The 25705-nt window shown below is 43.4% G+C and overlaps 1 protein-coding gene across 2 annotated transcripts in view; it reads right to left on the bottom strand.

Annotated features, from left to right (window-relative positions):
- The window catches only part of ANKH (ANKH inorganic pyrophosphate transport regulator), a 102628-nt gene that overhangs the window by 36588 nt on the left and 40335 nt on the right, over positions 1 to 25705 (bottom strand). For both annotated transcript variants that reach the window (XM_086609039.1, XM_086609040.1), the window contains exon 2: positions 6316 to 6532. In XM_086609039.1, the coding sequence (XP_086465165.1) occupies positions 6316 to 6532 (217 nt within the window). The remainder of the gene's footprint in view (positions 1 to 6315; positions 6533 to 25705) is intronic.

Genomic DNA, 25705 nt, shown 5'->3' with positions numbered 1-25705 from the left:
ATTTTTGCTCAGTATTTTGAAAACCCTCTGTTACTCATGGATCTTTGCATGGTCAGTCCTGTGGAAAGCTGCTTTTACGGCAGGGCAGTACGTGGCTGTTTCTGAATGAACTTATTTGAATGAGGAAGAAGTTTGGAAGGCACGTAAGGCAAGCGTCCTGCGAGGGTCAGATTCATTGAGCTGTCTCTTAGGTGCCCTTGAAGTTGCATTACACTTCTCCGGCACAAAAACTTAAAAAACTGCTGCAGGATACACTCCGGTACAATTCCCCACACGGGGACTGACAGAATCGGAGTCTGGGTGCTGAGGAACCTGCTCCTGTGGAGAGGTTTCCCCCAGCAGCGCAGTGCTGGGAAGACAGCATGCCACAGAAGTCACCCTCCATGCTCTCCATGCACTTCACCTGCTGGGCTTCTCCTGCTTTAAAGGAGACTTTTAAACTCTTTAGAAAGTGAGTATTAAGTAACCTTTTTGGCTCTAAAAGCCATTGACATGTTTAAATTATTATTTTTTTTTAAGTTTACTATCCCAGAAAAATTACAGAATCAGAGGGTACAGAGGTTGAACTGCTCTCACTTCTAGGAACAGACAGTACTCCACAGGGTTGCATTTTATTGGCAGGGCACTCCCTTTCAAGGGACTTATACCACCGCAGCCCACAGCACCACATTTTTAAGATTTCTAGGGATATCAGCGCTGTGCTCTGTAAGCTTTATGATTCTTTTTTCTCTCCCTCATCCAAAAAAAAAAAATCTAACTGCACTTTTTAATGTGATTTTGATTTTAAAATCGTAATGGCTAACCTTAAAAACTAGTTTTCAAATAGTCAACTATGTCAGTGGAAGCACACAGTCCCTTTTGTTGATGTCCATGAATGTCTCCATCCTCAGAAAGAAGGACTCAGCGAGCTGAGATTTACTGACAAATATACAGGCACGTGGCTCTGAGTTGTGAATAAAGCAATCGCTGATGCAATTAGAACTTAACCTTGGCCAACCTTACAAACTTATTACGAAGCATGGTATGAAACTAACAACAGAGCTGAAGAGTATTACATGAATCTAAAGCAGATGGCTCTTCCCATTCCTTGCATCATTTCAACCAAAACAGAGAAGTCCAGCTCCAAGACAAGCTGCCTGTTTGCTATCCTCTAATATCTCATTTATTTTGATAGGTCTATGGATTAGTTTTGCTGCAGAATTTAAGCAAGGATTCTTGCTTTTGCCTTTTCCAGCTGAGTTTAAAGAGCCAGAAGCTTGAGAAATGACAGTGAATACAGCATACCTAATTGCATCTCCTCTTCCCTACACTGACTTCTCTAACAAGGCGATTACGACCACATAAATTTCAGACATTCTCAAAAGAACTGAACGCGCTCTTAATGATGCCAGCAGTCTCAAACAAATAGCTGTACCGTAGTCATTTTGGAGCTGTCTACTACCAAGCATGTTATACTTACATCACAAAGAAAACAAAAAGAAACCCTCATAGGAAGTGATACCATTTACTTCCAGACATAGAGCTACATATGTCAATATTAGCTTTACTGGAGGAAAAAAAAACAAAAGTGTTTTTGGGTTGAAGTGGGGTTTTTTTAGATGCATTCCACTTTCATACTTCACTGCCAGTTTTAAAAGATGAACTTGGAGACTTGAGAAGTAAAATCTAGTCTGCTGCTTGTCAGAAAGATGGCCAGAATTGGTGCTGGTCAGGAGTCTGTTCAGCTAAGTGATTTGGGCAGGCAGGAAAATGTCAATTTGAAAAAAAAATAAGTAGTTGAATGGCAAATCTTCATTTGGAGATGGCACAGGGTACATACATAGATTTCTTTACGTCTTTGATTAGCCTGACTTAAAGCAAAAGCAAAAGCTTTATGTCCCCCTTGTGAAAGCCCAGATGACCAGAATGTTTTAGGCTTTGTGATGTTTTTGCTCACAGTAACAAATGAATTAAAAAAACAACAAAAACCAGCTTAGGAGCATCTCAATGCAGACTGATTACTGCAGTCATCTTGTGTGCTCAGATCCAGTTCCAAAATTGCATTAGTTGATTTTCCCAAATCTATCAATGACTGTTGACTGCTGAAATGTCTTTAGGTAGGCCAACACCTCATAAGTCTTGAAATTATCCTGTTTTAACTAAAAAGCAATCATTGCTATCCTAAAATCCACAGATGCTTTGGTCATAGGCTTTCTTCCTTCTTCCTTTGCCTTGAATACCTTCCTGGTAAGAAGCTGCCCCTGTTCTGGAATAAGGGTTGGGACAGCTGAGGAAGCATGTTACTGCTTTAGCAATGGCCATCTGAAGATGCTGAAGCAGCACATATTTTTAATGAACAACATTTTATCATTTTTTAGAAAGAAAATAAAAAGCAAGTCTGGATTATATCTTGATTTGTGTTCCTTTGCTATCATCTTTTTCCAGGGCAAAATGTTCAGTATGAGCCAGTACAGCGGGCATGTCGGAATAAGACTGACTGGAAAAAATAGCTCAGGTTGTCATAAGCCACTCTGCAGCTCCTAGCCTCTACAAAATTACATTAGAAGTGTTACATTAGAAGTGGTGTGATTACACCTATGTCTTGCTTCTCATGCAGATCTTTCATGTGCATGCAGTGACCATGCACGAGGAAAGTTCAAATGAATCAGCGGAATTACGAGCAACTGCTAGAAGCTTTCCCCTGTGCCATCTGGGCAGGGAGGGGCCCATGCCCGCTAGCCTGTCAGTAACAAATTGCCACAAAACAAATCACTCGCACGTCTGGACCATCCAATCTGCTATGGGTTTGCCTGGTTACTAGAGTTCCAACCTCTTTTTCCTGGTAAAGACAATAATTGGATGTGGTGTGCAATTGTTAAGGATGTCTACTTAAGCAAAGAGGATACTTCCCCAAAGTAATTTCTGACTTTTCATTTCCAGAACCTCAGAGAGCTGTAGAAAGTAATATTAACATGCAAAAGGAAATAAGCTTTCTCCATACACTATTTTTGAGTAAACTAGTGAATGACTGAAAAGTGCTGGTTTATTGCTGAAGAAAATGTGCATGTCTTTCATGGCACTGGTGTTAAAAGGACCCATTTAGCATGGAGGGCTTAACAGCAACACCATGAAATGCATTATGTTAGCATATTGTTATATAAATTAATTCTCTCCTCTGTCAAGCTGGCAATTCAGTAAGATGTCAAACATACCCACAGACAGGCTTAGCATCTTGAATCCCTTCTCCTACAGTCTAAAATTCCCACCAAAAGCCAATCTCTGCAATAACGAGACACTTTAGACCCTGGCTACATAGCAAACTTTCCACCAGGAAACCCTAACCGGTAGCAGTAACTGCCCCCAAAATAGCACAAGGGAAGGAAGGCAGCATACTATCTTCTCTTTCCAGATCGGAACTGAAACAGCAAAAGCAGGAATACTGTACTGACCAAGGTCTGCCGCAGCATTAGGAGTGGGAGGAGAATATGGTTTCAATTCCCTTTGGTCTAGTCAACTTGTTTCTTGGTTCTTACTGCTACGCGTACAGGGGAGTGATAGGAACTGCTGGCAAGGACTTTGTGGATGTTCATGGGAATGTGGTGAGATGATGACTTAGGGAGCCAGAGCTTGCAACTGTGAGTTCGAGTGGTTTGGCTCAGCCAGTCACTCCCACAGAGGACTGAGATAGCCCCAGTGGGAGAGCGGCAGTGGGGAGATGGTGCTGAAGCAATGAAGAATGAGTCAGGTGGGTGAAATGATCTGTTTTGATATTTTAAATAAGTAGAGGCTGCTGTTTGTGAGGAGCTGTGTGTGCAGACTGCAAATAGTTTCTATCACAGTTGGAAACGTGGTGATTCATCGTGGTCACTATGTTTCTACCACCACTTGTTTTCTTCCTTCAGACTTTCGGTACTCCTCCTTATTTCATTGGGTTTTTTGTTCCCTGTTCCTTCCTGGGCTTCATGTCATGTCAGACAGTCATGTCATCTTCCTTAGCCTCATACACATGGCACGTGGAAGAAATTTAGTCTCCTGAGCACTGTTTGTTTCTGTTTTTCATCTGCCGAGCATCAGTAACCTGTATTTTTGCCTGTCTGCCACTGGACTCTTCCTCCTGCTAGGCAGGTTGTGCATCTGTGGGTCAGAGAAGAATAATCAGGATTTGAAACATATTCAAAGGAAATTTGGAATGCAAAACTTGGCAACGTCATCCAGGCAACTGGTGCTAGAATCTGACTAACTCCATTCTCTCGGGCTCTCTGCCAGTCTCTGCTGTGGCCTTTGCATATTTTCAGGCATAGACAAGTTAAAATACTAAAAAATATTTTGCAGTCTGCCACCATAAGCAGCTGAAAGATTGTGTGAAGCCCTTTAATTCAGGACTTTAAAGCACGGTAAGTACAGCCGCCATTTTTCTCTTTTTCCCAGTATCTGCAGAGGGCATTTCAGTGGTTCTGAGCTCAGCAGGGCTCCATTTCCAGGCAAAGGCAAGTAACTTATCTGGCACGTTTTTCAAATGGCTGCCCCAAACACCTCCCTTCAACAAGAAGTGCCACATGGAAAATCCAGCTACATCTTTCACCTGGAAATCTGACAGTTATACTTTACATTTTCTTAAAATCTATCAGAGCTTAAAATAAAATGTTGGATGACTAGAAAATATTTCTTTATCCAGCTGGCAAAGCCAAAAACTTTGACCAGCCCTGGCAGGAAAACAAGCAAGCAACTAGAAGAGCAGCTCTGGGGGCTGAAGAAACATTCCAAGCAAAAAAAAAAAAAAAAGAGAGCCAAACGTATAAATGGCCCAAAGTTTATAATACTGACTCAATAAAGCAGACTCAACTGTAAACATATTGAAGAAGTGACCAATCAATACTGGTGAATTAAATTAACTGGAATGCATAGATTGAGCTTATAAAATCAGCAACAGCTTGTCTCTGACACTGAGTTGCCATGGCTGGTGAGCTGTTACTGTAAACATTTATTATGACCATAACACAGAGCAAAGGTAAAGAGCATGGGGCTGTTGTATCAGTGCTAGAATAACAGACACAGTGGCCAAACAAACTGGAGTGGTTGGGAGGCACGTAAAGCTGGTGCATATAACCGGTAGCCTGTTAAAGGATAAGAGCAGGGGGCATTTGTATTTATCAAATGGCTCTTGTACCTACTTGGGCAAGAACTATATGCTGACCAGCAGCACATGCTGCTCTTGAGATACTAAAGCCCCATAACGAACGTTGCCCCATTTCCAGGCCGCTCTGTAATTTCGTGGCAATTTTGGATATTGCCATCAGACTCTCATCTCCTATCTTTTTGTGATGGAATGACTTTCTGCTGCTGGTCATCTGACTCAACACTACGGCCTGTCAATCTCCATAGGCAGTTGCATTACCTCCCTCCTCCCATCCTTTCGAGCTCCCAGCTTTTAAGATTGTACCTGTTGAATGCAACGCTCTCTCTGCTTCTTCCTTCAGTGACTCCTATTCCTCAATGCTGAGGTCCAGAGGCTTCAGCTCTGCGGAATGAGCCAGAAGGTGCAGGGAATCTGGTGCAGTTCTTGGAGAGGATGAAGTTAAAGTCTTCCAGGTCACACGCCTTTTTATTGTTGTGGAGCCGGCCGACGCTTGTGTTGATATCGCATTTCTCCAGGCTCTCAGAAACTGGCAAATCCTGCGACTGCCTTACTTTTTATGTTCAGTTCATATCTGCTTGCGTATTTTCTTTGCTTCAGAGTATACTCAGGGAGCTGGTCTCGGTTTGGCATAAAGTGCTCTCAGTAACCACTTCTCTTTCAACAGAAGTGGGTGATTACTAGTGCTAGTAAAGAGTAACACCTGATATTTTAATGAGGATGCTGGCATCTACTTGCTTAGTGAGGTAAGTAGCGAAGGGATAGGTACGGAGGGAGTACACCGACAATACCACCACGTTCTGACAAACAGCCCTACCAAGCACACCCTGGAGCCCTGCTAAACTCCTTCGGGCAGATACTGCCAGCTGATCGTCACTACCCAACCGTGAGACTGAGCTATTGGCTTCATGCAACCTGTCAACTTTGCCAGAGTTCTGCTCACACACCTGACTGAAAGAGATCAGCAGTACATTTTCCTGCCAGGCAGGAGAGCCCTGGGGGTGGAATCTGCCACTTAACAACCTGTTTAAAAAGTAATAAAAACTGCATGGATGGGCATGATACCAGCCCAAGAGATTTAACCTCTTTGCATCTCCTATTGCACTTACAAATGAAATCTTAAGCTACCGATTAATCAGTTTGAAGAACAGGCGAGGCAAGCAAATTAAAAGACATATTTATTAGACGTGAAGTGCCCTTACCTATTAAGGTATGAAATACAGCAGCTACAGCGCCAGCCACAACCATGCACAAAACCGCTTTGGTCCTGTCTCGCTTGCTGTTCACAAACACCAGACCTACGTTTTTGAAGTCACTCATCGGACCCGTGAAGAACTTCATCAAGGAGTACGCCAGCCCGTAGCTGGCCAGCATTTCCACGGCATCCTCCTTGACAGCAGCGATGCCCCTGTTCAAGGCCTGTTGAAACACAGAAAGGGAAAATAATGTAGCACACCTGGAAGTGTACCAAACCCAATCTTTTGCAGCCAATTTCTGAAGGGACGAGCAAGTTCAGCTCTCATTGTTTTCACCTCGAGCTGGACCTTATTTGTCTGGGTTCAGCAGCAGTAACTTGTGACTTTTGACAGAGGCGACTTCATAATTTCATATGGACAGTAAATTCAAGTCAAGTAGGCTTGAGGACGAGGTAAATATCTATTTCTAAAGCATAGAATGGAACTCCTGCTATACCAGGAGTCAGTCTCTTTCCTTTTTAGAGTAATTTTATGACCTGCTAATAATCATGGATGACCCAAGACCATTTAAATGCTGCTTTGAGGCCCAAGGCCTGAACTGAAAAAAGCACAGTCCTTGCAGGCCATCTTTACAGGTAAAAACCCTGACATTATCACATGCTGAAATTTCGGGAGCTCAAACTTTTTTTCAGTATAATGAGCTTTTCGCTACATCCCATGTAATTGTTGTGATATTATCCTATGATATTTATTAAGAAAGTAGGCCTAATAGGCTTGTGACTAAACATAACTGTTCTCCTGTCACGTATTTCACAAGATTCTGATCCTATATTCACTTATATCTCCTGGTAGCGTATTTAAAAAGAAATACAGCACATGTACTTCAAGACATATTCAGGTTCAACTAACCTACTAATTCATTCTAGATCTGTATTTAGGAAATGTCTGCCAATGAATCACTGAGAATTAGATGGATTATTTTTATAACTAAGATGAACCATAGAAAAAAATGGGTAAGATTGATTCAGATTCCAGCTTGCACCAAAATGCTTCTGAAACATTGAATAAAAATGACAGAACTGTAAATTTTATCTGCAGTGTGACAGCATCAATCATCTGGTACATCCAGCAAACTGTTAAAACAAGATTAAATCCAAAAAGCATGAAGGATGAAATATGACTTGTTTTCACAAGTATTTAGTTCCTATGGGTTACAGCTGATGTGTGCTACCAGGGCCATGGCAATAAGGCCAACTAGGAACATCTCGCCAACTCAGCCTCCAAATCTGTCTATCCACTTACACAGAAGTTCTGATATTGCTTTTCCTGAATGAACAAACCAGGCAGAGTATCATCAGGTAAGCGTAGCGAAAGTCTTCCATTTCAAATGTAAGCATAGTCTTTTTGTTGCAATCTTTTGACTTCTTTTTGCCCTTCCAAAGACCACATAAGCAAGCAACGCCCATTGACTTCAAAAGAAATTGCATCCTCAGAGCAGAAACGAACATTTTTCCTACTGTTCTTTTCTACTTTCTGTGAGATGTGCTAAATTTTCGAAACTAAAGCTGCACTGTCAACTTAGCAAAAAGCTATAGAAAATACCAACTTCTACAACTTGATATCCGCCAAATCTCCCTCTTGCAATGTGCTCTGACCTGAACACCTGAGGCTCCACATGTTTTCAAATGTCTTGCTCCAGTTTGTCCCTTCCTGAAAATACCATATGTCAGATATGGAATATCTGAAGCTTCTATATGCAACCTTTCCTGGGGTATAGGTAATTCCATGTATTGCATTGCAGTGTTCAAATTATATTTAATTTGCAGATGCCAAAACCACTAGTAGGTGCATAAAGCTGTACTCAAACATTGTGGAAAAGACTGTGGCCTCTGAAATGAACAGTCAAGTTTAGCTGTCTTTTGTGATGATGCTTGTGATGATGTTGTAATCGATACCAAGGAGTATAGAGTTATAATATTTTCATTTAAATCTCCTAAAGATGCTGAATCTCCCTGCTACTGTTGCCAGTAACAGGCAAGTACATCATGCCAAATAGGGTTCCTCAATCACGGCTTTTTACCCCTCTCTTTTCTTTTGTCAACAGTGAAATATTTCTGCCAGCTTCAATTTAAAGAGAAACAGCTAACCATCTTCCCGTCACGTGTAAACAGCTGAATTATTTCCAGTGCAGTTTCACAAGCACAAGTGCTTCCTTCCTGATTTGGACAACTGCTCAATATCAGAGTCTGTGGAGGATGATAATCCACTTCCAACAAGGTCCCTGGGATAAACATGGCTTTAAGAAACCGCGTTCTGTCAAGAGGCACAGCACTATGATCCCTCTGCAGAGAGATGAATCTTTGCCGAGCAAGCCAGTGAAACTAGCTCCATGTGACTTTGGGGTAACTAAGTTTTCCACCTAAGCAGGACAGACAGAAAGACTTGAGCACTCCTCTTTCTCTCCCTCTCTGGTTGTACAGACTGAACTCTGATCTCTTTTGTATGAACAAATGACAGCCAAATAGATACTTTTGAGTAATTTTCACCAGAGACACACTGGTAAGGTAAGGTAAGGTAAGGTAAGGTAAGGTAAGGTAAGGTAAGGTAAGGTAAGGTAAGGTAAGGTAAGGTAAACTGGCAAAATCCAAAAGGGACTTTTATAAGAGGTATGTTGCCATTAATTTATACTCCTGTGGAATGGTTGGCTGACATGATGAGATACGGCAGAGGCTAGCCCTGAAAAACCAATCCTCCTAAAGGCTTCTTTGGAAAGATCCTTAGGAAATATACAGTTGATAGGGCTTTGTACAGATGGTTTAGCTTCTGTAGCTTTCTTTTTTCTTTGTCACTTTAAGATAACAATGCAAAAGATCCCTCATCTTTAACGTCCAAACACTGTAAGAGAATTTGTGTAGCTTTTCTACCCCATGTACCTTAGAATATTTTTGCTACTGAAGCTGCTGATGTCATATTTGATATCCATGAGAAATCCCAGACACTTGATAAAGCTGCTTTGGAGTGTAATATGAAAGATACAGTCACTCGATCTTTCATGGCATGCCAGCCATGCAGTTGATAATCTTCCAGTCTAATTTCCTGTTAGATTTCCAATTAAATCTGTCATAAAGGAAGAAAAATATAAACCAGGGCAAGGTCTCCATTTTTTTATCTGACTCTATTTTGTACACTTTTTGCGTGAAGAAAAATCAATAACAAAACTTCATCAAGTAGCATCTGTGTTCTATGTTTGTTTCACACGCAATATAGAGCATAGCTCTATAAAGATTCGTGTAGCTTGTCAGTGAAATCACACAGAAGTAGGTAGTAATAACAATAATGACAATACTTAGTATGAGAAGCGAGCTTGATCACACATATTTCAGATGTCATTCTACTTTCAGCCAGTTTATTCACACCAAACTTGAAGAGAGAACTAGGAAATCAGATGCTGGAAGAAAGACTATTGGTGATGGCACCTTCTCCCGAGTTTTTAATGAACAGCTAACCTACTATGGTAGCAGGTGAAAATGTCACAGTAAATTGCTATTCATCAAATGTGATTAAAACAAAGCCACTGGCATTGTTCATCCTTCTTTTACAAGTAACAAAAACCCACAGAATACTTCTAGGCTAAGCATGATCTGGTAGGTACATACAGGTTAGTTGAAGTAAGGCATATTCCTAAAACGCTTCTCAAAAAGGCAGAAACTAAGATCTACAGCTACTTCTATGCAGTCTTGTGTAACACATCATTATGTTATCACTAGAAAGATGAGATCATTACTAGAGAACCCAGTAACAACACCTTGAGCCCTTTTTTAATAATAATTGTGTGCTGTCTCTAACGTTCACTAAAATCAGAGAGGACTAGCATTTTAAAACTCTCATCCAAAAGATTCAAGTCAAAGGAATACCAAATAATACACTTAATGACATTTCAAGCCAGTAACCACATCTTTAAAATCGGGTACTGCAGCTGGCTTTATCCTCTTAGAAGGAACATATGAGACCTCTATCAAATTTCTAGGACATGCATAATGGATGAATACAACACAGTTTTGCATGCAAAGGCTGTGATTTAAAAAGCAACAATTGTGAGAAAAATGTCAAGGGTCTAGCTTCTTCTGTTTTGCATGAGCTTTCAGCACTGTTCACTAATGTTGGCAGAAACAGACTGGTTCCAATCTACAGCTACACACCTCTGCTGCCAAAAATTCAAAGTCCACCTCTTAAGCTAGTTCTATAGAGTTTTACCATTTCTCACATGTTCCTCCCCTCCCAGAGACTACTGGATGACTGATGTTTTACTTTGTATTGGATTAGACACATAAAAGCATAAAAAAAATCCACTGAGAATGCCATGTCTATTGTATATGTTTTCTTCTGCATGTAAAAATGGTTTATTACCTACCTACTCCATAGAGTTTCAGTAGTCTATATCTAACTAGAACAGCACATTTTCTACTTCATTTGAAGTTAACTATTGACTGTGCAGTCAACACGTAACCAGTGCATGTGTTTCATATAAAAGCGAAAAAAATCCAACAAATGGTAATTCTTGTCAGTCCTCAATTTTGCTTATCCGGGAAAAGCTGACTGTGACCTACTGGAAGCTGGCATGTTCCTACGGCTTCTTCAGTTTGAAGCTGGGATTCTGCATGAGCTGTTTGCAAGTCTGTTCCAGCTAGTTATCTACCTAAGGGTGACATCAAACACCTGTACAATTTGGCAGTAATGTGGTCAAATGTATGTTCGGTTCAGCAAACATTTGTAAGATGTTTCTCTTCCCCCTATGCCTTTATTCCTACCTGTTCTCCCCTAAGAGAGCCAAAGTATCCAGCTAAAGGGCAAGCTGACATAGGGGACAATCTTTCTCCTGTGTCAAATAATCTCTCTCCTGATGATTGTTACCTGAGTTTTCATTTACTAAATCCTGTCACATTGACATCTTCAGTATCAAATGTGCCAGCTGGCTCTGGCTATTCTGCCTCCTCCTGTCACTGCTGCAGGAGCTGCACTGCCAGAAGGACACCTGATGGACTCGATGCTCTGTAGGTACAGCATCATCAGACCACCGTGTCGGTGCTACCCGAGCGTTATCCCGTCTGCATCTCTGCTTCTGGCTGGGTTTCTCGTAAAGGCAGGAGCCACTGGTAGGCAATTTGAGGGAAATGGCTGGTGATCTGTGTAAGAATTCCATGGATGTAGACAAAAGAGTGGGAGAAAATGGGATAAAAATAGCACACACACAGCTATTCTGGAGCAAGAAGATTGCCCAAATGTAGCGCATGAAGAGATAGCCCTGAAAGGTTAGAGGCAGTCTGACCTTGTAGCTTGAAAATGACAACTGATGAGTGTTCATTGTTTTGGGCCTTGTTTTGTTCTGGTTTTGGTTTGGTTTGCAATGCTTTTACCCTAATTCAGCATCTCTAATTTTGAGTCAGCATCTGTTGCAATCGTGTCAGATGACTGAACTGCCATCTGAGGTCAATTCCTATTAGCCCACTATTAAAATACCCGATTTCCCCCTGCTTCCTTACTACAGCTGGCCGTAAGAGAACAGCTGGCCACCCTCTCAGGCTCCTCCTGTCCACAGCACTGCAGATGCTGCCACCAGTTCAACCCACTGAAATAATCCCAGTCCCCAGCAAGAGACTCCAGCCCTGACCCCAATTCTGAAGGAAGAAAAGACGCCTGCCCTGAGAGAGGGACACCTAGGCATTCTTGTGGAATGTGGCCTATCTCTGGGGAAGCCATCCTTGGAAGAGCATTAGGACTGCCCTGTGAATGAGAGAGGAAGCTCTTCTGTCTCCTGCTGCTCCCTAATTCAAAAGAAACTGGAAATGCAGGTCACGTGTCATGGCTTTATCTTAAAAAAAAATGTTAGCATACCAAAATGTCAATCAAATTTACTCTGTCTGCTTAATTAAGGAGAACATGGCCTAGAAGAAAGTCCACACACCCTATGAAACAAAAACCAAGCCATGAAGACTAGAATGCAATCAATTTTTTCCCTATTCACCTTCCTGAGCAGCAATAAAAAGCAAGAATGGACACTTTTGCAAGATTCCTATTCTTATCTGAAATGCCTGCTACTCTGTAACCATGACCAGGCTCTCCATTTCACTTGTTGACACTATCCACTCACTCTCCAATGTCAAGCCTGTATGAAAGTGCGTCCCAGGAGAAGTTTAAATAAAGATTCTAAATGCAAAATAACATAATTTTAGAGCACTCACGGTTTTCACTTGACCCGAGATACATCAGGGAACAGCACTTTTTACAGGCACAGCCATGAGGTGTAGAAATAACTAGGGCAGCCGTGGCAACAGTGAAGTCAGTGAAAATGGGTAGTCCTTCCCCCCGCAAGAACGAAGGCAGAGGAGGACATGGTGGGGAGCTGGCAGAGTAGCTATGGCACACTACACTTGAGCACCTACTGCCTGTGAGTAGAGTCACGCACAACAACCAGCACAACAAGACAGAGAATAATACAAAAAAAACCCCACATGGGACTGCAGAAGATAACAGTGCAGGATCACGGGAGAGAAACCAGACTCAGTGAAGCCAAAACATGCCTTATTTAAAACTACATTTGACAAAGTGCCAGAATATTTACGACAGGGAGCAATCTCGAAGAGGCGAATCAGTTGCTGCAGATGGCCACCTCCCAGCAGGATGTGGAGAACATTGATCCCGAAGCCAAGAGAGCTACGAGCCGTGACAGTGGGAAGCCCTTCAGGACGTATTCCCCAGGTAGCCTCTATTGAATGGGGATGGCTGACACCGGTATGAAGGAGACCTAAACCACTGCCATTTTCACTGAAGGCTGTGGAGAAATGGGCCCCCTGAAGTAAGGCCACACCATTCACTTTTCCTGGTCTTTTTTTTAGGCAAGCAGTGCTTGTAGGGGCACAGGACAGAAGCAAAATCAACGTGTCAGAGATACTCCCTCGCATGATGGCTTCCCTGGTATCCTCTGGCTGATGCTAATCAATTGTCCAAAATGTCCTTAAGGTGAAACTCGCAACGCAATGCTTTGCTCTCAAAGCCATGTGTGAGCTTTTCATTCAGGTTTCCCTGTAGCTCATCCACAAAGGTGAGAAGGATTTGTGATTACATTACAGAAGCATGGCTAACTGCAGGCTGAGATTATTTGTCTTCAGATCTTCTTCACGTGGAGGCCAGGGCCTCATTTTGTCTCAAAACCTATTTTTGTTTCTAAGTCTATGAGTACAGACAAATAAAATTGAGACATAAATTGAGACATGTAAAACTAGGAGAAGGTCGGCTCCCTGTCTCTTCAAATTGCCCTGTGGAATACCTATAATTTCTTCACTAAATTCTATTTTGATTACTTTTAAGTGCTAGAAAACACTAGGGAGGATACAAATACATATCATATACCTACACACAAAGAATATTTGCCTTAATCACAAGTGATACAGTATCTGCAGCAGTGCTTCTTCTTTTGTTTTTAATTACTTACAGAAACAGACTCTTGTTCTCTTCCTCACATTATAACCCCAAAGTAAAAAGTAAGCTGATTTACTATCAGTTGCATATTTCACAAAATCATATTTTCTCATGTTTATAAATTAAATCTCTGGAAGGCCTGTTATTAGACTTGTTTGTATGAACACAGCAGATTTAATCTGCACAGCTCCCATACCTGTCAATCTCTCACAACACTGACATACTGCTTTTATCAGCATTAACTCAGTCTCCACCGACATACTCCTCGCAGCTCTCTCCTCCTGAAATGGAGATCGCCACTTTCTCCATGATCGCACCTTCTCACTAGGCTCCAAAGTGCACAGATAGGTTTGGGCTGGAAGGAGCCTTTGGGGGCCAGATCAGAGCACTGCCCTGGCCTGAACATCTGGGAGATGTTGTGGTGGAGATCCCACACTTTCCTTGGGCAACCACTCTGAGAGGCCACCCTCACCCTGAACCTTGACATGAAACCAGAACTGTCATCTGAAGATCCATGGCCATCTGCCTTGCACATTAAAACACACTCCCTGTCCTGCCAGCGAATGCCATGCTCCTAGAATTGGCCCAAATTTCCATTTCCCCCATTTCCCCTTCCTTCCCCGAAGGCTCTTTTGCTCTTTGTTCTGTACCACTTCTCCTCACTGCTGTCTTTCACCAAAGATCTAGTCCTTGACAACGACTCACTTACATTTTCACTTCATGGCAAGAAATTATTTAGCTCCACCTGCCTTCCAATTGCCATCCTTCCTGTTCTGCTGTTAATGGCTTTTTCATAGATATAACTTACTGTACAGTAGAACAGTGTTTTTCAGTAATTTGATGTTATATTTGTTTCTTTTGCATTTCTAAGTTCTCATTGTTTCATATATTGGAAGTAGTTCTCTTAAGGGGTACTTCTTCACATAAGATTACCTGACACTCCCAATTACAAGGTCTTGTATCTAGTGCAAGTCCACTTATTTTCTCTTGAAAAAAAAAAATCAGTCTAGGTAAAGACTCAAATTGGAAAAAAAAAAAAAAACCCAACCCAACAAATATTTTAACGTATTTGCAAAAATACTTTTGCTAATTGCAAGAATAAGAAAATTAATGAGGTTATAGATTTTTAACCCTTTTCCTTAAACTTTTCACATTAAAAAAACCTTAATGCATACAGAATTTGGTGAAAATTTCTGAAATTTGGCAGAGGCCATCAAAAAGTGCCTTTAACCAGACCAAAACCAGGCCAAGCATCTGCAAATTCTAAGTTGTACAGGTTCGGTAGAATTTGTTGAGCTACTTTAACTGCACAGAAATCTTGCCTATATTTCAGCTGTGCTGAGTGTGGTCCTGGGCACCAAGCTTAGAGCAGTGAAGGACAAGGACCACACAGAAGAGACTGTGTAGGTTCAAGTCCTTAAGGTACCAGGAGACACGGAAACACTACCTGTATCATTAGCTCAAAGCAAAAGGGAAAGCATTTTTCTTTCCACTGACTGAAGATGCAGTACCCTACAAAGACTTCTTTCTCTCAGGAATTGTGAGGTGGTTTATTCTTCTATCTTGGCTCTTGTGGAAAGTACCCTGGAGGCCAGATTGGTAAAATTTACTTTTATTGCTTCAGCTCTATTATTTCTGTACACTTTCCACTCTTTGTTAGTGATCAAGAAAGATCCATATCCTCCTACTCGGAAGACAAATAATTGGCATTTCCTCTCAATTCTCTTTCCACATGGAATTCAAGGGATGTAATAATTATATACAGCAAACTCTGCAAGAGCTAACAATCAAATTCGAGGCTGTCAATACTTCAGCAAAATACTTTAGTATCATCACATGTACCGTCCTATCACTTCTTGGCTGCTCTACAGATTATCCTACTGCTGCTATTGTTTAGAGTTACTAATTTTGCCACAGCCAAAACTGGTAGTCAGCTGGGAGGGGTGGGTTACTTCATTAGAGTATGTCCACCCAAGCAGGTATCTTGAAGTTTGGTGTAACAAGTAAGTGGAAGCTTCCCAAGATAGATGTCCTATGAGGGGAACTTTCTGTTAAATCAGCAGTTGACCCCTTTAGGAAACAAACCTTTGAGACACTTTTAGTTCAGTGGTAGATGTCCAGGCTGGTTTGATTGCAGAAGATAGTGAAGTTCAGCCTCAGTGACAATGTGCAGGATGGGATCAAAAGGTTTTCAGACAACGGGGCTGTTAGGGAAGACACTCATTGTGCAATGTCATGGTTTGATGTGGAGGGGGGCGTGGTTCTGGTGGCAGGAGAGGGGCTTTTCTCCCTGTGACCTCCCCGGTTTTGGAACCGGGTTAGGCTTAGTTCTGGCCACCAGATCAGACTGCCATCCCCCTCGGGGTTGAGCCAATAGGGCGCCTCTGCGAATTGCCCTATTTAAGTCGGGACAAAGGAACCGGAAAAGGTGCTTTGCCCAGGATCGAGCAGAGAAGGGAGGAGGGCACTGCCCCCGCTCCCTGGCTCCCGGCTGGGCGGCTGCCTTCGTCGGGCGGGCGCTGCCCACGGAGAATGGCGGCGGTGGAGCCGGCTGGGGAACTCGGGGGCACCCCACTCCCGGGGTGCCCACTGGGCTGAGTTCACCTGGAGAGGACTGAGATCTGAGAGAAACAGCCGCATCGACAGCAGGTCAGTGAGGATGGAGTGAGAGGAGGTGTGCCGCAGCCAAGTTTCCCCTGCAGCTGGTGGTGAGACGGCAGGCGGCCCCCCTGCAACCAGGATGGCCTCGGTGGAGCAGAGACCCACTCGCAGCCCGTGGGGAGAAGATGCCTGAGCCTGAGGATGGTCGTGTTGGGGTGCACGACAAGGCAGAGAGGCATCTGGAGTCTGCATGATGACCCACGCCGCAGCGAGTGGCTACAGCTCCCTGAGTATTCGAGATTGTGGTAAAGCCCACACCGGAGCAATCTGTGGGGAAGGATTGTTTCCAGTGGGCTGGACTCACGCTGGAGAAGTTTGTGGATTTTTCCTCGTGGGTAGGGGATCCATTGGAGCAGGGGAAAAGGGTGTAAGGACTCCTCCTTTAAGAAAGAAGCAGCAGTAACAGCACGGAATGAACTGACCTGCACCCCCCAGTCCCTGCCCCCTGTGCTGCTGGGGGGAGGAGGTAGAGCTGGGAGGAAAAGGAAAGGTGGGAGGGAAGGTGTCGGTTTTAAGATCTGGTTTTGTTTCTTTCTGTCCTCTCGAGTAATCGGTTTTGTTTCCCTTTGTCCTTCTAAGTAATCATTAATAAACTGTTTTGCTTTGAGAAAGCCCTGTCTGTTTTGCCCAGGACCATGGCTGATGGGTGCTCCCTCTGTTCTTGTCTCAACCCTCAGTCCCTTTGGTTTTTTTTCTCTCCTCTCTACTTTACTGGAGAAGGAGAGACTGTGTGAGTTTTAGTTGCTGGATTAGCCTAAAACCACGACATGCAAAAACATATTTCTTTTCCTTGAATCACTTTTGATGTGACTAAAGTGCAAGTTTGTTACTTAAAAGATGAAAATGTCAGAATTAAGGGTGGCTACCTTTTGGTGTCTGCCCCTTGCTCCCTCCCTCGCCCTGTGTAGTCCAAATTCATGAGCAGCCAGCTGCAGAGCAAAGAAAGTGTAGCTTGCAAACTGCAACCCTTCTGTTGTCAGTGGAGCGCCCCTAGTCATTCAGAGCTCCCTGGAAGTGTCCTCACATATGTCTGCTAGGCAAAATATGTAAAGAGACTGAGTTTCTGCCACTTAATGAACATTACTTGTACACGATGAAAGGCTAAAGCAGACTGAAGCAAGTGTCTGCAGGATTTGTTCACTCAGCTTGGGTAAATGTTCTTCCTCTCTCACTGCAGACAGGAGAGGTAAGGAGCCTGCTGAGCAAACGCACAAAATTCTTGACTTGTCATAAAGCTGAGCTTAGGAAGAAGAAAGGCAAATAATTGCAGTTTGGTCTTTCATCCTCCTCAGTACTGCACTATGTCAAAAAAAAAAAAAAGACAATCTATAAAGTACAATTCAAAGCTACCGTGATTACAAAAAAATACACATAACCATCAAATAAGGCTTCTGTGCCTGACTTGGGAAGTGGGAGCTTGCCCAGCTGTCCCTGAACGCACAGCACAGCCTTACCTTTACATGTACTCAGCACACTGTGCAATTATCTGCTGCCCATTAGCCTACTCTTAAAGCATTTATCTCCCCATGTGGCTCAGCACAGCCTTGTTACTTATGTTCTAGGGCTTTGCCCAGCTGCAGCCAAGCAGAACATATTTGAGGTCTGTGATTTTCATCAGCTGTTGTATCAGGAGCAGGGAGCACGGCTGGTAAAGGCCCGTCATTAAGCAGCTGTTCCCTCCAGCGTGCTGCCGGCCAGGCAAAGCACAGTTCGGGCTACACAAAGCAGAGTTTGTTAGGTGTGAGTGCCTGCAACTGCAAGTGCAGAGCTGCCAGATTAGCTCATGTCTTAATTGCTTGGAAGCCAGAAATAGAGGGTAACCAGATCTCCAGCCTAAATACAAACTTGGTGCTTCCACTGCTGGAAACATCCATTGTAAACAAAGTCCATAATATTGGTAAGGAAACCTTTCATTTGTACCTGTTTTTCTTTCCCTTCCATTCTTATTCTTTGTACCAGGTTTATGAGGCTGAAATTAAAGTTATTCAGTCAAACTGGAAACAAACTGTTTATAGTGATGGTGATTTCCTTTCTCTAGGGATGGCAAATTTATTGCAAAACACACTTTGAAGCACTTCCAGTTATGACAGCACTTTCCAATACTCTGATACCTGCAGAAGACAACGGTTTCACTAAATCAGTAATTCCGCCTCTAGATTTTGATCTAATGTACCTGTTTAAAATAAATGGAAATGACTGGTAAAGATGTGGGAGTGGAGGAAGACAGAAAGGAGAATGGGTAGAATATCTCCAAAGTAAATTTCTTCTTGCACAAAATCTAATCATCTGCACCCTAGCCTAAGTTTTGAGAACCTTGAGCTTCTCTCCCAGTTCTTGCAGGTGGTGTTGATGGGATTGGCTAACATTTCCTTTTAAAAATAGCTCGACTGGTTCTCTTGGTATCCAACGACATGAAGTCAACAAGTCAACTTGCAATGAAATTATTGCACATGGGTTTTTCCAGGCAGTGGGTGCACAGAGCACTGATAACTAAGAAGCTTCTTGTGAAATCACGCATTCTTTATGAAACCCCCTATGTTTCACAAAGAGAAGCACAAGAATATTTCTACACTAGCAAGGCTCAAAAAACCCTCTCCGACCTAGAAGAGCAGGACACCATGGCAGAACCTGATTACTGTTGCTTATGCGATCTCGTGGCAGCCAGTAGCCCAACTGCTGTCGTTATAATAAACAGCTTTCCATGATAATGGAAATACAGGTAAAATTAATCTGAATTAATCTGAAATGCAGTCAGGCTAGATATGCTTTGTCCTTACTGGATTTGATAATAAAGGGGAGAACTGGAAAATATGTCAATGCTTCATGCTTTTCCTCTGTACCTCCTGGGAACACATAAGTTACAGAGGGAGACAAAAAAGCATTCTTTCTGAATATACTGGGACAGGCAAACCCTAGAGCCAGGGGTTCACTGGAGTAACCTCTAAATGCCTGGCAATAATTAATCCTGTTACATTTTCATCAAATCCTTGGCTAATGCTTCTACTCAAAATTCTTTAAGCAGTACCTAGGCAGCCTTCTCCTCAGGGAAGAAGAGACTTGGAAACACCCGCAGAGTTGTAGCAACCCTTGTTAACTTTTATTTCTCTGTGTCTGGCAGGGGTAAATCTTAACCAGAAGTGCAATCACAAGTGACTTTGCGGCTGTTCTTGATCAGGCCAAGTATGTGGCATAATTTGATGCTTAATCTAATTTCAGAGGTGTCTACCCCTGGGTTCACCAAATCCAAATGCAAAAAAATACACATTTTTAAACCTCTTCCAACTGAAGGAGTGATCAGATGCACAGTGGATGGGTTCCTCCACTAACTGAGGAACTGCACATGGTGCCGCAGTAATTCTTAAATGGTTCTGCTGTCTAACAGCATCTCTACAGACACTTTCAGCATCCACCATCATGAGACTTTTGATATATAACCTCAGTGCTCTTTTAGCCTTGTGCCTACACCAAACTTAACTCCAAGCATAAAATTATCTTTACTGACATCCTTTCTCATTCTCACATTCCATATGACCTGATGCAATGATCCCTTCTTATTAAGGGTGTTTGTTTCAATAGCAATGAAAATTTTTCTACTAACCCGCTCCCTCTAACTCCTCGACTTGAATTGCATAGTGAAAACTTACCAGCTCGTTTTCATTTGTCTTACACAAGCACATGACCTTGACTTGTTAAGTTCAGTAAAAACACTGAGGGATTCCCAGAAGCTTAAAGTGAAACTGATGCTGAAACATTGTAGCACAAAGGTAATTTTGCCTAGCTGGCTCTCTCTCTGAGTCACTGATTTTAAATAACGCATTTCCTTACTTATGGATTTCAAAATTGTTAAGAAATGCAGTGAAGATTTATTCTATTTACCGTTCCTTCACACTAGTACTCTACATCATGCAGAGGTTTCACGGGGAGCACAGTCCTCCCACCCCCAGACCAGTCTTGTTTTGATTTCTCAGTCATTTAACGCCCTATTTCCATGAAGTCAAAGGAGATGCAAGCTCTTTCCTGTCTTTTTTTGTCCTCTTGCTGATGTGCAGGGAAGTGTGCAGGATGTAAAACATTAATTCAGCAGGGCTAAAATTTATCTCTGAGCTGCTGCAATATGAAATACAAAATTGGATTCAAACGGGCATCCTGCCAGGATTCTTACCGAGGGCAAGAGAGTTGAGTTGAGTGTCACACTACTGCCGTTGTGGGGATCGAAAAATTGAGCTGGCGTGCCTTGACAGTGTAGTATGGACTACAAGCTAGTTTTACTCAGTGAATTCTTCACTACAGTTCTCTGTCTACAAGAGCAGTAGATTAAAATTTATCCTTTTCTGAAATCTTCAATGCCAGAGGATAAAATACAATACAAGGTACAAGGCTGAAAAAAAAAGAAGGAAAAAAGATCATAAAAGGACCAGCATTACCATGGACAATTGTTGGTCTCTGTAAACTGGCTGTATTTTGCCTTAACAAAACTTGAAAACTTGCAGAGGGAGACACAGACCCAAACACGGCATATTTCTAGGATAATCTACCCAAACTGCCTGCATTCTGTCTGACTGTACTGACAACTCTGGTAGGGCTTAGCAATAAAGCAGGAAACAACAGACACGTTTCAACTCAGCTTCAGCTCCTGAAACTGTGGGTGTAAATAGTTTGTGTTGTATTTGCAGGTCCTCAGAAAAACGTAGCACAAGAAACTCCAACAGCTTTGTCCTTGGGGTTTAACAACAGGGTTTAAAACCTGTCTCGCACACACATTCTATCCTCATTCATCTGTTTATTTAGAAGCACTGTTTTTCTACCTAAAACAACATCCACAGTGGCTACTTCATTTTTAAAGCATGATGAGATGGACTGATACAAAGCAGTGGATGCTCTGCCCATCATCACATTTCCACCGACTCCAGCCTCTGCACTGGTGAAACTGTAGCCCTTAGAGGCTGCTGGGCTTCCTTTGTTCAGGCTTGCAGGGCAGTCGGGCAAAAGCGTTAGGTGCTCCCAAAACAACTTCTGAAATCTAATGATGCTAAGGCCACCAATTTGGACTGCAATGGGCATACCATCTCGGGGTAAACATAATGCTGAAGCTCCTGTAGGGGTGGTGCGTAATGCTAGAATAGCACACAGTGTCCTGACAGAACTCTGTTTTTTGACTTGCATGGTAGAAAAACTGAAATGAGGATATCCACTGCGGAACGCTTCTGGGAAATAAGTGCCAGGAAGGCACAAAGACTACTGAGTCTCTAGGTGCAGGTAGGAACAAATTAGTCTATGCTGGTCTTGACAAATAAATTCTTTTGGACATCGGGGAAATGAAGTCCTGGAACAGACCTTGTAGAATGGTAGTGGGAGCAAACATCTGAAATATTTTGAAGCAGTCAATGCTGGCTAATGTCTTACAACAAAAGCTGGAAGGTATGCTTGCAAAGAAAATGAAAATTTCTTTGAGATAATGCTGCTTGATGGTTTTAATCACTACTCCCTCTGGTCATGTTCCTGCTGGTAATCTAATATGTTTGTTCCAAGCAAGCTAGAATAAGAAACTTGTTCATACTAGTCATAGGTCTCAAAGGAAAATTTATAACTGCAGCTAAACCAAGGTTATATTCTGCTGAAATGCAAGAAGTGCTCTGGCTTAGGAACTGCAGTTCAAGAGCTGTAGGAGTATTGTGGAATGGTCCTCCAAAGCACTGTCATTTGGAAGCAATGATCCTAAAGAGACAGATGTTCAAAACCAGCTTACTAGGACTGTAAAAGCACAGCCCTCTACTCCAGGTATTTAAAGACTTTGGTGATGCTGCACAGCATATATCTTTTCTGAACTCTCTGTTTGAAACTCTTCGCCCCAAAGAGTCGAAAACACGATTGTGGTAAGAGCAAAGTGAGAGCAGGCATCATGACACTTCTCCTGAATAGTCTAACCTGAAGGTTAGATGATCCAAAAAGAGCCTTTCCCTTGGGTCACCTCGAATTTACTGCAGGCAGGGAATTTTCTGAAATTGGTTACTCTACTGTGATGACAGCGTAGGGCAGAACTCTTAACCCCAGTGAGGTGTGCAGCCAGATCCCCAGGAAAATACACCCCTACGCCTGTTGCTGGTGGGTAACACACAAAACCCCTGGGTCCGTCCCTTGCGGGTAGATCTAACGCAACAGATTTGGCTTTCTTTAGGTCACCGTGCACTTTGCTAAAGAGCAGTAGATGGTGTTACAGAAAACAGCTTCTCACTGCTGCCCACCCTCAGATGCTTTAGACCTTCTACACGCTTTCCCCCTCCCACCCTCTCCTCTCCCTTCTCAGCAGCATCCCCCACAGCTCTCGCTCAGTCATGGGGTAGGTCAGTACATGTTCCCCCACCTGCCAGCTGAGCTGGACCCTGGTGGGCTCCACCCATTCTTACATCTCGGGTCTCACCACAGACAGCTGAACTAGCTCTAAAAGCACTGCAAATTGTCTCCTGCCCTGCCATGGAGTAAGACCAAATTGCTTCAAACATAAGAAAAGGACTGTATTTTCATAAACTTAGAAGTAGAGGAAATACATATATATATATATAAAAAACACATCTATTCATGCATACTTCCTTTGCCATGAGGCAACTCCCTTGCTACTTCTGTGTTCTCTTTTTGGAAGACCTTACTTTATGTTTCAATTTCACTTTAGTGTTTGATACTGGGGAAAATCCTTTGTTGAGGTTAAAGTAGAAGAGAACTGTTGCTGTCACTGCAAATTAAGGCTACCAGCATGACCAATTTGTCAACTCCAGGCAAGAGTGCTAAAATCTTGTTTTATAGTAGGAACTGAGCTGCAATAACTATGTAACTCAATTAAAAATCTCTTAAACAAATACAGTTAAAATCTAGAAGAAGAATTTCATGTCCTTTTTTAGCTATATGACTGACTTCACTCTGAACAAAAGACAGACCCACTCAATTACATATTCAAATACTATAAATTATTTTTTGCAGCCAGTAATAAAGCTGCTGCCGTTGATCAAAAGGCTCTAAGGAAAATAAGGTATTTCTTTTTATTACAGAGTTTTGTGATGTCTTTCCCCCAGGACACGATCTTGATTCTTTTTAATAAAGATGCCTTTGAGGAAGCAGATGCTTGTGACAGTGGTATCTAGTGGATTAAGCATTTTCTCCCTGAAACTGGGGTGATTTGTAACTGAAGAGCCTTGAATTACAGACATTGTAAAATTAAAAGGCAATTCTACTCTGAAGCTCTGTTGCGCGTTGATCTTGAAACCCAATGTCGTGGTTTTTGGACTGAGGGTCGAGACAAGAACCGAGCGGGAGCACCCACCAAGCATGGTCTCGGGCAAAACATGACTCAGGCTTTCTTCATAAAAACAAACAATTTATTAACAGTTACTAAACAAAGACAAAAGGGAACGAAACCGGTTACTTGAGAGGAGAAAGAGAAAACAAGGCCCGATCTTAAAACAACACCTCCCCACCCCCTATTTTCCTTTCGTTCCTGGCTCTGCCTTCCCCCCAGCGGCGCAGGGAGACAGGGAATGGGGGAGTACAGGTCAGTTCATCCATGTTGTTCACTGCCGCTCCTTTCTTAAAGGAGGAGGAGTCTTTACACCATTTTTCCCTTGCTTCGGTGGATCCCCTACTCACAAAGAAAAAGTCCCCAAACTTTTCCAAAGTAAGTCCTGCCCGCAGGATTGCAATCCTTCCCCATGGATCGCACCAGTTCGGGCTTTACCAGTCTCGGCCTCTTAGGGAGCTGCTGCCACTCGCGTCGGCGTGGGCCGTCCCACGGACTCCAGATGCCTCCACGACCTCGTCGTGCATTCCATGCCCCATTATCAACAGTACCTGGTCGCGCATTCCCTGCTCCACGACCTCTCCTGGGCTCAGGCATCTCCTTCCCGACGTGGGTTTCTCCACGGGCCACGAGTGGGTCGCTGCTCCGCCGAGTACACCCTGGCTGCAGGGGGGCCGCCTGCCATCTCACACCGATTTGCAAGGGAAGCCTCAGCTCCAGTACACCTCCTCCTGCTCCATCTTTGCTGACCCGGTCGTTGTGGTTGTCTTCTCTTAGATATTAATCCTCTCTGGGGAAGCTCGGCCCGGCGGGCACCCCGAGAGCGGGGCGCTTACCGAGTCCCCCATGCGGCTCCCCCGGCGCCATCTTGAGCACATGGCGCCGGCCCCGGGCCCGAGCGGCCGCTCGGCCGGGCGCCGGGAGCGAGGCCAGCGCCCTCCTGCTCTCTCCTCGCTCCTGAGCAAAAAGCCCCTTTCCCGCCCCTTTGTCCCAACTTAAATAGGGCAATTCGCAGAGGCGCCGCCTTGGCTCAACCTCCCCCGGGGGGGATGGGACTCAGATCTGGTGGCACAGGGAGCAAATCCCCTCCCCTGCCACCAGAACACCCCCCCACACATCAAACTATCACACCCAAACAGCACAGAACAAAGGAGGACAGTTCAAAACTCTTTTAGTCATGGTATTTATTTGACTCTCAATTTCGGGATCAACTCTTGATCCCCAGTTTGGGCTAGCACAACTGTGCTCCCCCTCTATTCTCAGAATTTTGGAGAAAGAGCTAGAGCACTAATGGATGTACTGTCCGTGACGGTAAAACCCAAAGTTTTCTGCTAAACCCCAGAGAGCTGCAGTGGGATGAACTGGCAGGCTCTTGACGCTTGCGTACGGAGCCTCGCAATGCAAATGCTCAGCCTCGGCCCTGTGCGAGGCGCAGGAAGGTACACCCCAGTCTCCTGACTTACTGCAGTCAGCATTCGTTTCTCCGGAATGGGAAGTAATCGGGCGGTCACTCAACGAGGACCATCCTTGCTGCCTGCAGTGGGGAAGCACTCGCCCTTGCAGCCAGCACAGGGGCAGGTGCCAGCCAATGGGCAGAAAGTGCTCTGGAGGAGTCAAAGAAGCTGCATTAGATAGCAAGCCATGCTGTCAGAAGCATCTCTGGGAAAGAAACAAGGGCTATAAGGGAAAAAAATTAAAGACTTTTCAAAAAGGCCATTACATTTCTTAGAATTTTCTAACAGCCACAAGGACTTCTCAAGATGGGGTTCCAACTGGTGGTATGGTAATAACTTGAAACATAAGCTTCTTCTTTCAAGCTCATATTTCGTGAACGGAAAGTAAATGTACTTAAAATGCTGTATTACACAAATTGTAGGACCATATCCAGTAGCTTCTGAACTCAGTGCAATTCAAAAAGTGGTGTTTCCTTGAGGAAGGACTTTTCTTGAGTGCTTTTGCTTCCCTAGCTGCCTT

Source organism: Tauraco erythrolophus, chromosome 3 (assembly GCF_009769465.1).
Source record: "Tauraco erythrolophus isolate bTauEry1 chromosome 3, bTauEry1.pri, whole genome shotgun sequence".
NCBI lineage: Eukaryota > Metazoa > Chordata > Aves > Musophagiformes > Musophagidae > Tauraco > Tauraco erythrolophus.
This window is presented reverse-complemented; position numbering and strand designations above follow the sequence as displayed.